Raw genomic sequence first — 12,287 nt, 5'->3', positions numbered from 1 at the left:
TGCAACAGGACTGCTAGATCCCTGCAGAGGTTCAGGCAATGTTATATTTGGAAAAGTTTAACTACAAAACTAGTTGAAGGGTTGTAGTGTGGGTTTGGGTGTGAAAATCCCCACCACTTGTATACTTTTTCATTTGTGGACACATAATAGCAGATTTATTTTGTTTTATTTCGACTGATTTAAGCTGTATTGCCTTAAAACGAACAGGGGAAAAGGTGCGTGTTATTTATCGTTGAAGGAACAGGGGAGAAGATCCCTGTTATTTGTCGCACGGATTAAATGCAGAGGAGGAGCCAGAGTGGCCGAAGAAGTTGGCGGCGGGCCAGTCGCGGGACTCTTTGCTGCGCGGAGTGAGTCGGGTTGGCGTGGCGTGGTGCGGCGCGGCGGGGCGGACTGTGCGCGGAGGAGTTTGCGGCACGGAGCCGGGCAGCCTGGCGGGAGGAGGAGGAGGAGGCGGCGGGCGCACGGACGGCGCGGGATCCGCCGTTCGCTTCTCCTGAGGGGGAACGGGGGGCGGGCGGAGGCGGAGGGTGGGGACTTTTCCGTCCGCGCTCGAGCCACCGGCGCCCCGGAGATGGAAAGGAAGCGCTTCGAGTGCTCGGCGCTGCCCTCCGGCTGGAAGCGGGAGGAAGTGACTCGAAAGTCGGGTCTGTCGGCGGGCAAGAGCGACGTGTATTACTACAGGTGAGTGAGTGCGGGCAGTGGCCCAGGCCCGAGTGAAGGCCTCCGGGGGGGCTTAGCGGGCGGCCTTAAGGTGGGTGGGTGGGTGGGTTGGGGTGGGGGGTAAACCTAGCTGCAGATGCCCGCCTCCGTCCTGCTCACCGCCGGGATGCAGTACCCGAGCACTGTTTGGGGGGGGGGGCGTCGGCAGCTTCTACCGAGGCCGGGTGAGGTTGGGGGGTGGCAGCCGCTTGGGTTGTCGGCCGGTTCAGGCCGAGGCCGGGTGAGACTGGTGGAGTTCTGGCCGTGTGGCGGAGCGGGGGGTCGGGGGTTTGGTTTGTGGTGCTGTAGGGTTCGGAGGGTTTAGACCAAACCCCTGTTTAATTGTGGACTCCACGCTTTAAACTTCACCCCCCCCCCCATTGTATAGCGAGACTCAGGTTGCGCTGCACCATCCAGTCTGATGGCCTCTGCATTGTTTCCCCGCAAAGGAGGGGGACCTTTGACAAGGAAGCTCCTCTCAAAGTTGCTTTCTTTGGCGTTGTTATTTGAAGGGGAAAGGGCATCAGGGTTGACCCTTATCGTTTATCCTTTCTGCTCTCCGCAACTGAATTTTTTTTGCCAATTAATGTAAATTAACGGATGACTGCGTTGTCACCATCTTTTTTTTTTGTACGTCGCTGTAATCGAAACAGTGCAGTGCCAGCGGTGGTTTTACACGTGGCTGTCGAGTTCATTTTGTATCTGGACTTGAAATATTTTATATCTTTCTTGACAAAAACAAAACCCCCGCATTTTCTGAATTTACACTTTGTGGGATTAATGGGGCTAGTTTATCATGCAGAAATTTTCTAAGTGAAATTTATTGTAAACTGGAGAATTGTTTGAAGTTGTGTAGTATTTCTTGATGATCGTGATACTTTGCAGTCTAATACGGTAGAATCAGATTTTGAAACTAGGATTTCAGTTCCACTTGATCCTGTGTTGATGGGTCGTCCTTGATGTGACTACAGCTTTTTTTTAAAAGAAGTGTGTGCAAACTGAAAGGGTATTGCAGTAAATTCCTTCGGGGACGTCCAGTTACAGATGTCCAATTATGGTTCTGTATGGAAATCAGAATATGAGTCTTGGTTGTATTGTTTGAGCTCCGTTTGGAGTGTGGATCCAGTGCAACAACTTTTCTACTTTTTAAAAACTCCCCTGCACAGGTCTCCTGTCATTTTTGGATATGATGAATGTTAAAGATACAATTATGACCTGTGACGAATATTGGGCAATCCTCAGGATACAAAAGACAATTTCTTGCTACTAGCTCATTGAATGTTCTGCATTTCTACCAATAGTACAGTAGAATTGTTTTCCAGTCCAAGTATCAATTCATATTGCTGCCATCCACAAATAGAAATGTTTGCCACAGATAGACTTTTGGCCTACCTCTAGCATTGACTGTGATGCCTGTCTTGGCTAATTCCATTTGCCTACATTCCTATTTCCCTGTGACTTTCCTAATCAAGTACCAGTACAAATGCTTCTAAATGTACTAGTAGCATCTGCCCCCACCACCACTTGTTCCTGATACTATAGCTTGGATCTCAAATTTCTCCCCTCTCATCAGCATAGCTTTATGGAACAAGAAGTCACTCATCAGTCTCTTATATTTGAGCAAGTTTATCCAAAAGGGAGGAGGTCCTGAACACGGACTACAGGGAGTTGGGAAGGAAGTTGAGAAACAGGTGATAGAGAAGGGATACGGTCAGACCAATAGTTTGAGAAGTGTCTATTTTAATGCAAGGAGCATCATGAACAAAACAGATGAGCTTAGAGCATGGATCAGTACTTGGAGCTATGATGTTGTGACCATTACAGAGACTTGGATGGCTCAGGGGCAGGAATGGTTACTTCAAGTGCCAGGCTTTAGATGTTTCAGAAAGGACAGGGAGGGAGGCAAAAGAGGTAGGGGCGTGGCACTGCTGATAAGAGATGGTGTTATGGCTGCAGAAAAGGAGGAAGTCATGAAGGGATTGTCTACTGAGTCTCTGTGGGTGGAAGTTAGAAACAGGAAGGGGTCAGTAACTCTACTGGGTGTTTTTTATAGACCACCCAATAGTAACAGGTGTCAGATCTCTCAGTGGGAGAGCATTTTGGAGGTAGTGATCACAATTCTGTCTCCTTTACCATAGCACTGGAGAGGGATAGGAACAGACAAGTTAGAAAAGCGTTTAATCGGAATAAGGGGAAATACGAAGCTATCAGGCAGGAACTTGGGAGCAAATGTTCTCAGGGAAATGTACGGCAGAAATGTGGCAAATGTGCAGGGGATATTTGAGTGGCGTTCTGCATAGGTACCTTCCAATGAGACAGAAAGGACAGTAGGGTACAGGAACCATGGTGTGCAAAGGCTGTTGAAAATCTAGTCAGGAAGAGAAGAAAGGCTTACGAAAGGTTTGAGCATATAGACATTAAGAAAGGGGATGTGCTGGAGCTTTCGGAAAGCATCAAGTTGAATAAGTCACTGGGACCGGATGAGATGTACCCCAGGCTACTGTGGGAGGCAAGGGAGGAGATTGCTGAGATTCTGGCAATGATCTTTTCATCATCAATGATGACGGGAGAGGTTCCAGAGGACTGGAGGGTTGCAGATGTTGTTCCCTTATTCAAGAAAGGGAGTATATAGGAAATTATAGATCAGTGAGTCTTGCTTCACTGGCTGGTAAATTGATGGAAAAGATCTTGAGAGGCAGGATTTATGATCATTTGGAGAGGCATAATATGATTAGGAATAGGTAGCATGGCTTTGTCAAAGGCAGATCATGCCTTACAAGCCTGTTTGAATTTTTTTTTGAGGATGGGACTAAACACGATGAAGGTAGAGCAGTATATGTAGTGTATAAAGATTTCAGCAAGCATTTGATAAGCTACCCCGTACGAGGCTTATTAAGAAAGTAAGGAGGCATGGAATCCAAGGGGACATTGCTTTGTGGATCCAGAATTGGCTTGCCCACAGAAGGCAAAGGGTGGTTGTAGGCAGATCATATTCTGCATGGAGGTTGGTGACTAGTAATGTGCCTCAGGGATCTGTTCTGGGACCCCTTCTCTTTGTGATTGTTATAAATGACCTGGATGAGGAAGTGGATGGATGGGTTAGTAAATTTGCTGATGACACAAAGGTTAGAGGTGTTGTGGATAGCGTAGAGGGCTGTCAGGTTACAGCAGGATGTCGATAGGATGCAAAACTGGGCTGAGAAGTGGCAGATGGAGTTCAAGCCTGATAAGTGTGAGGTGGTTCATTTTGGTAGGTCAAATATAATGGCAGAATATAGTATTAATGGTAAGACTCTTGGCAGTGTGGAGGATCAGAGGGATCTTGGGGTCCGAGTCCACAGGACGCTCAAAGCAGCTGTGCAGGTTGACTCTGTGGTTAAGAAGGCATATGGCCTTCTTCAATTGTGGGATTGAGTTTAAGAGCCGAGAAGTAATGTTACAGCTTTATAGGACCCCTGGTCTGACCCCACTAGGAGTACTATGCTCAGTTCTGGTCACCTCACTACAGGAAGGATGTGGAAGTCATAGAAAGGGTGCAGAGGAGATTTACAAGGATATTGCCTGGATTGAGGAGTATGCCTTATGAAGAATAGGTTGAATGAACTTGGCCTTTTCTCCTTGGAGTGACGGAGGATGAGAGGTGACCTGATAGAGGTGTATAAGATAGGCATTGATCGTGTGGATATTCAGAGGTTTTTTCCCAGGGCTGAAATGGCTAACACGAGGGCACAGTCTTAAGGTGCCTGGAAGTAGATACAGAGGAGATGTTAGCTAAGTTTTTTTTACGCAGTGAGTGGTGAGTATGTGGAATAGGCTGCCAGAGGCAGTGGTGGAGGCAGATACGATAGGGTCTTTTAAGAGACCTCTGGATAGGTAGATAGAGCTTTGGAAAAATAGAGGGCTATGGGTAACCCTAAGTAATTTCTAAACTAAGTACATGTTCGGCACAACTTTGTGGGCCGAAGGGCCTATATTGTGGTATAGGTTTTCTATGTTTCTTATCTCTTTATACCTAAAGGAAAAACTGAAATCATCCTGGTTACCCTGTTCTGCATTCTCTGCCAGAACATCTGTGGAATCTAGAGTTTTCAGGTACTTAATGCGACATTTTTCCAAGGAAGAATAGGTTGGCATCTTAGCAATGGGAAATGTGAGTTTCTGTATGAACTGAAGTTGGTCCAGGGAGAAAAGCTAGCTCCGTCTGAAGTGAATAACCCTTCTGGACCAGAAGGAATACAATTCTACTCCCTGTTTGGAGGACCTTAAAAGCTTTCCACTTTCTAAACAATTGGGCTCAGACTGGGTAGTCAATTTGTCCAAGTGTGGATTGGTTAGAGAAAGCCTTTGAGAATTTCTTTAAGGCAAATCATGTTGTCTGACTTGGTATTTATTTGAAGTACCAGAGGGTTGATGTGTATGTGGATTCAGAGGATTTGATAAAATGTCTTCTACTTGTCATCAAGATTTAAGCCCATGAGTCAAAAAGAGCTGCAACACCATGGATGTGAAATTGTCTTTGTAACAGTATATCTGTTTATTGACTGTAGCTCAGTGTTTGTTACCATCATTTCTACAGGTCTCTGTACCTCCCTTTGCAACTGGATCCTCAACTTCCTAACTGGAAGTTCACAATTCATATGGATTGGAAATAACATCTCCACCTTGCTGGCTGTCAACACTGGTGCACCACTGGGGTGTGCGCTTAGCCTTCTGCCTCCCATGATTGTGTGGCTAGGCATAGCTCAAATGACATAAGTTTGCTGATACAACCATTGTTGGCAGAATCTCAGATGGTGAGAGGGCATACAGGAGTGAGATCTACCAGCTGGTTGAGTGGTGTTGTAGTAACAACCTTGCACTCAATGTCAGCAAGACTAAAGATTTGATTGTGGACTTCAGGAAAGGTGATACAATCTTCATTGAGGGATCAGAAGTGGAGAGAGTGAGCAATTTCAAGTTCCTGTGTGTCAGTATCTGAGGACCTAACCTGGTTACAGCGTATTGATGTAGCAAGTCAGTGGTTATATTTCATTAGGAGTTTGGGGAGATTTAGTTTGTCACTTAAAATACTCTGTACCATGCAGAACATTGTGACTGGCTGCATCACCGTCTGTTATGTGGGGGCTACTGCACAAGATCAAAGTAGTTGCAGAAAGTTGTAAAATTAGTCAGCTCCATCATGGGTACTGGCCTCTGTAGTATCCATGACATATTCAAGGAGTGGTGCCTCAAAGTCGGCATCCATCATTAAGGAATCTCCCCACCCCTCAGCACATAGCCTCTTCTCATTGTTACCTTCAGGAAGGAGGTACAGAAGCCTGAAGGCACACTCAGCAATTCAGGTACAGCTTCTGCCCCTCTGCTGACCACTTTCTAAATGGACATTGAATCCATGAACACTACCTCACTACTTTATTTCTGTTTTTGCACAATTTAGTTTGACTTCATGTATTGCATTGTACTGCTGCTGCAAAGTTAACAAATTTCAGGCTATTAAACATGATTCTGATAATAGTTGCAAAGAACTTTTGCCGGGGGGGGGGCTGGAAGGAAGTGTATAATGGAGCTTTCCAGATGTTAAAATGGCCCCTTTTTATGCTGATGCCTTGAACTTGAGTCAGAATAGATGACTTAATGAAGGTGGATGGGTGGCAGATGAAATTTAACACTGAGAAGTATTCTTAAGCAGGGGCCGCTCACAGGTCAGCAGAGTCCTCTTTCCTGGGCCAGTCTTTCAGATTGTTCCCAGGTATAGCCCATCCTGCATCTAGGTGAAGATCTTTCCTAGGGATGAGGTCTTCAGAGCTTCTGTTGGCATCTGTGTAGCTCTGGGATTTTTACGGGATGTGGTTGCCCCTTTCGCAGCCAGGCTTGAGATATCCATGGCAGAGTTACTGAGGAGTATGACATGTTAACATTTAGTAGCAAGAATAAGGTACAATCCTGAAAGGTATAAGAGCAATGGATGTATGTGTATAGTTCATTGACCAAGGCAAGACAGCTTGAGAAAGTGGTTAAACAAATCCCAAGTTTTATAAAAGTACTACAGCGGAGATTCATGATAAATCTAAAAATCTGCTACGTCTGCAGTTGAAGTATTGTCCAATTTTAGGCACCACTTTTTAGGGAAGGTGTAATAGGTTGTCAGATTTGTTAAAGCAATCCTGGGATGAAAGACTTCAGTTGTGTGGATAGACTGGGCTTGTTCTCCTTTGAATGTTATAGATTGCAATGGAATATGATGGAGGCATTTAAAAAAAAAACAAGTTATGAATGAGGAAAACCTGTTTTATGCAGTAAATGGTGAGGTTCTAGAATACATCTCTAATTATAGGGAGGTAGATTCAACTGTGGATTTCAAAAGTGAGCTGGCTAAGGACTTGAAAGGAAGGAATTTATAGGGCAGGGCGAGACAGTGGGGCAAGTTGGAAAGCTCTTGAGGTCAGGCTCAAAGGACTGAAAGGCTTCCATCCATGTTGTAATTGTTACTATAGCTTTAAAACTGCACTTGCTGTTTACCTGGAAGTGAGGGTTTGTTCAAAGTTCACAGTGGATCTTTTAAAGTGCGTATATATCACATGTTACTTTAAAATTTTCTTGTAGGCACTTACAGTGGAACAAAGTAGTACATTAGGATCAGTGGGAAAACTACTAAGAACGACAAGCAACCGATGTGCAAAAGGAGACGAACTGCGAATAAAAAAAAAAATAATAAATGCTGAGAACATGAGATATAGTGTCTTTGAAAGTAAATCCATAATTTGTGGCGTAAATAGGAGGAAATCTGCAGATGCTGGAAATTCAAGCAACATGCACAAAAAATGCTGGTGAACGCTGCAGGCCAGGCAGCATCATGGGAAGAGGTACAGTCGACGTTTCAGGCCGAGACATCGACTGTACCTCTTCCTGTAGATGCTGCCTGGCCTGCTGCGTTCACTATAATTTGTGGTAATCTGGGGTAATAAGTGTTTTGCCATCAGTGAATTATTTTTGAACTGCAATGCCTGTTGTAAAACATGTCAAAAGGCAGCTTATTTGTGCGCACAAATTGCTACACAATGTTGGGTAAAACTGTATGCTCTAAATTGCAGCATAACTAATGAGTATGGGGAAATTATCATTTTAATCTAGTGTAATCCTAGAGTAATAAGTCTAAAGCAAATCAATACATTATAAATTGAAGTATCCTAATATATCATCAAACCGCTGTAATAAAGTATTTTGACCTTTTGATTTTAAGTTCGTTATAGGGTCAGGTTTAATATCACGGGCATATGTCATGGAATGTTGCTTTATAGCAGCAGTACATTGTAATTTATAGATTTTGTGTATTGTAATAACAAAATGCATGCAAAGAAATAAAAACAATAGTGAGGTAATCTTGGATGAAAGGCCTTGTCCCGAAACGTCGACTGTTTACTTTTTTCCATAGATGCTGTGTGGCTTGCTGACTTCCTCCTGCATTTTGTGTGTGTTGCTTGGATTTCCAGCAAGCAACTGCAGATTTTCTCTTGTTTATGAGGCAGTGTGCATGGATTCATTGTCGATTCAGAAATTTGATGGCAGAGGACAACATTGTTCTTCAGGATCCTGTAGCACCATCTTGATGGTAGCAATAAGAAGAGGGCATGTCCTGGGTAATGAGGCCCCTTAATGATAGGTGCCATCTTTTTAAGGCATCCCCTGTTGAAGATGTCTTCGATACTGGAGTGACTATTGCCCACGATGGAGCTGGCTGAGATAACTTTCAGTAACTTTTTCCAATCCTCTATACCAGGCAGTGATGCAACCAGTTAGAATGCTCTTCACTGTACGTTTGTAGTAATTTGCAAGAGACTGGTGATGCACTAAGGCTCCTCAAATTCCTAATGAAATTTACTGCTCATATTGAGAAATAAATCCAGTAATTATGTTCAGCTGTATAAGATTTGTCTTTCATTATGATTCTCCTGAATGTGTAATTATGAAGGTTCAAGATGGTGGACTCAAAGAACCAGCATGCTCTGCAGTATCTTAGAAAAACTGAAATTCGAAGCCATTGGGAGGAAGACTTAGAAAATCACCATCTGAATTTAAGATTCAGAATTGAGAAGCAGAAAGTTGGTCGAACAGATGTCAATTAGACAAATGGTAACATAGCATTGTCATTTCTTCTTGCAGCATACTCAGGATGTATATGCTAAATTCAGTGAATTTGGGCCATATGGCAGATTGAATCTATAAAACTATTTCAGTGTCGTGCCATTAGTAGGAATACGTGGCTTCCAGGACCTGGGAACCAAGTATATCAGAAACTTGCATTTCAAATCCTTGTTTACCACTGAAACAAAATTAAACATCACTGTTGAAAATAAAATCTGAGGTGTGAGTGTTGCCTCAAGATGAAGGTGTTTGATAATGTGTATTTGTCCAAGAAGCCATTGAATATTTCAACCCAATGATTGAGGTCAAATGAAGTTACTGGTGAAATCTAGTACAACTGGAACTGCTGTACAACAGGAGCACAAATGACTAGCAGTGACCTTTTTGCTTTGAAAGACACTGACACCTAAAGCAAAGTTTGAAGATGCATGAGACTCACACAATTCATTTGGAAACATTTTGAATCAGTACTTTTCCTCTACATATGTTGAGGAAATAAGAAAAATATAATAATTTGGGGGGGGGGGGGAAGAAGGTAAAATTTTGGTTACAAGGTGGTTGATCTGCACTTGTAACAGTATTAATATTCCATGTCCTGCATAATGTGCTGAGCTGGTCATTTATCTGAAAGCCAAGCTACCATAGCATTGCCCAAAATGGTTTTTAAAATACCCTGAAAATCTAATGGGGCAGTATCCAGTTTTTGTTATTTGCATGGTGTCTGCAGGAGCATTGGTTCAGTTGAGACAAGCCTCTATCAAAGCAACTGCAAAGCCATTTGCAAATCAAACTCATTAAGGCACCATTCTTGTTTTGTATTAAATATGGGGCATTTCCACATTAATATGTACCTGTCAGTGTCCTTAGAAGTTTGGGAATATTATTTATTTGGATTAGTTTCTTCACAACAGTCTTTCATGTAGTGGCGTTAATTGAAATGAATGCAGTTAGTTCAATGGTGCTCGATGTTTCAGGGTAAGGAAACTTTATACCAGAAGTTTCCTAAATCTGTCACTCTGAAATATCTTATGTTTGAGTGTGGTGTGCTGTCCAGTTAAATTGGTTGTATTTGCTTTGTTAATTGCATTTTACCTGCTTGTGTTAAACTTAAATGCTCTTTATGCACCATGTTTGGCCAGCAAGAATGTGGGACTGCACCACTGCAAAAGTCCTTGTTAAAACCTAATTAAGGGATCATTGTATGCAAAAACACCCTTGACTAAATTTTCACAAAAAAATCTTTGACCTAATATAGTTATGTAAGTTAAAACAATTGATTTGTGTACAGAATATTCTTAGAAAATACAATGACTTGTTCATCTATCTTAATGGGTTAAAAGATGAAATTTGGCCAAGTTTTGGGCAATCCCTGAATAACGTAGGCTAAAATTATGTCTAGTATATGTGGCTGCACCATTGATGCCAGAGCACTCGTGGAGTATCATTGAAAATAAGGTTTTAAAGACAATTGTGAACTTGAATATTTCACCACCTCAATTACAGATACACATTGAAGAGATGGATGATCTGTCATCATTACTGATGCTGATTCATTCGGTCCAAAGGTTTTATGTCGGTGTAGTAAATGAGGTAGAGGTGAAGAAAAGTTTTTTTGATTCCAGGTGTTTCCAATGGAAGATGTTTCTCATCTTTGTGCCTTCCTTTTCAAACCCTTTGATTAAAACAAATTTGACTGGCTTTCCTCTTTCTCTTCCTGACCCTACAAGTGTCAACCTTGTTGAGTGGCAAATACTATTTATTGTTTGATAATTACTTTGGGCTTGATTTAATAGATTGAAAAATTAAGTGCGGTGACTATAACCCCTTTAAGAATTTGTGTATAATGGATAATTTGTGGATAATGCTTCTTGTGGAAAAGTGCAATGACAGTAATCTGATTAGAACAATTTTCACATGTGAAGAATAAATTAAACTCTGGCTCTCATTTTACAAACGTTTTTAAATTAGTACATTTTTTCTGCGGGTCACAAGATGATTGGAAGTAGTTCATAGTTTTCATTCTTTGCAGGTTGAGCACAGATATAGCACAAAGTTGCTGAGCCACAACTCAGTATTGTTTGTGTATTTGTATAGCACCCTCTTAATACTGTAAATATTGTTAAATATTGTGCTATTTGCAGGTTATTTATAAATTAATTTGGACCTATTAGCTGTTCACTAACTGATGCTTATTTCAAAGAAAGAACCAGTTGCTTTCTGCCCTTTTCCCCTCACACCAATTTGCTTCCATTCCCATATTTTCTGCCAATCTCCATATCATCAAAAGCACAGTGGGTCACAAGACTCTTCTAATATCGTCCAGTTCCAGTGCTGTTAAACTCTAGACCTTTTCTGTTGTTGCAATTGCAGATCCCAAATCTCCACTTTAGATTACAGGTGCAACAAATTCTCAGCATGCCCCAAATTTCCAAGATCTTCCTTCTGCCTCCCCTCACTCTTCCCCTCAAGCGCCTCCAATGATTCTGAACCCCAGGGCCTTTGTTTCTACTTTAAGTTCTAAAGATACTGGAATTTTAAAACTAGAAATAAAGTGAGAAGCATAAGAATTAAGCCTGATTTAGAGTGTTGTGAAATCTTGAGGTAAAGTTCATGATTAGATTTAAAGTTCATCTTGCTGCATGGCATATGCTCATTAGTGCAATCATTGGTTCACAAAAGAATGCCATATAAATTAGACTTCTGGGCTTCCTAATTCAACATGAAATTTATTTTACTAAATACGTTTTTGTAGTTGCTGTCCTTGCTAACGCCAGGTGTCAGTATGCCCTGCGATGGATGTTTACAATTGAGAGTTTATGATTGGGTTTGAAGTTTGACAATAATAGCATGAAAGGGGGCTGTTCAGCCCAGCAAATGCAAACACACTCCAGCTAGTGTCACTCTTCTGACTTCATGACCCTGCAACTTTTCCCCTCCTTTTCCCCACAACCACCAAGTGCTTACCTGCAGTTTCCCTTTGAACATCATGATTGAAACTACCTACCCCAGTCCTGGAGCTGTCTCTTCCAGATACAAGCCACTTATTTTGCAGATCATTCTTTCTCATGTCACTTTTGGTTCTCTCGCTGAATGTCTTCATTTTGTGTCCTTTCTCTGGATTAAATTGGGAAGCTTGGAAGTTTGTTTCTGCATAAAATGTAAGATATTTGGGGGGTATTAAAACTAAGAAATGTAGTACAGTATCAGTAGATTTATTTCATTAGAAAGTTTCTTCCTGATTTTTGTCAGGTCATAGTAATTTTCAGCATTTGGATCTTGCTGAGACAGTGACATTCAGTGGATAAATAATTCAAGATTATGCTTGATAAACATATGCAGGTCTCATCTTGAAATTAATTTTCTGGTGAGTAGGAAGCCCAAATGCTCCTAAATGGACCAATGATCAGTACAGATCTTAAATACATTAAGTTGGTTAATGGAAA

At 42.0% G+C, this 12,287-nt stretch overlaps 1 protein-coding gene across 4 annotated transcripts in view; it reads left to right on the top strand.

The window, feature by feature from the left end:
- Window positions 1-494: 494 nt before the first annotated feature.
- mbd3a (methyl-CpG binding domain protein 3a) overlaps window positions 495-12,287 on the top strand; it is a 28,710-nt gene continuing 16,917 nt past the window's right edge. For 2 of the 4 annotated variants that reach the window (XM_072243910.1, XM_072243909.1), the window contains exon 1: window positions 502-684. In XM_072243910.1, coding sequence (XP_072100011.1) covers window positions 575-684 — 110 coding nt within the window. In that variant the 5' untranslated portion in view covers window positions 502-574. Of the gene's footprint in view, window positions 685-12,287 lie in introns of all 4 variants that reach the window. The other 2 variants (XM_072243913.1, XM_072243912.1) reach the window with 2 other exon arrangements.

Source organism: Mobula birostris, chromosome 26 (assembly GCF_030028105.1).
Source record: "Mobula birostris isolate sMobBir1 chromosome 26, sMobBir1.hap1, whole genome shotgun sequence".
NCBI classification, from domain to species: domain Eukaryota; kingdom Metazoa; phylum Chordata; class Chondrichthyes; order Myliobatiformes; family Myliobatidae; genus Mobula; species Mobula birostris.
The sequence above is the reverse complement of the archived record's forward strand: the minus strand, read 5'-3'. Positions and strand labels throughout refer to the sequence as shown.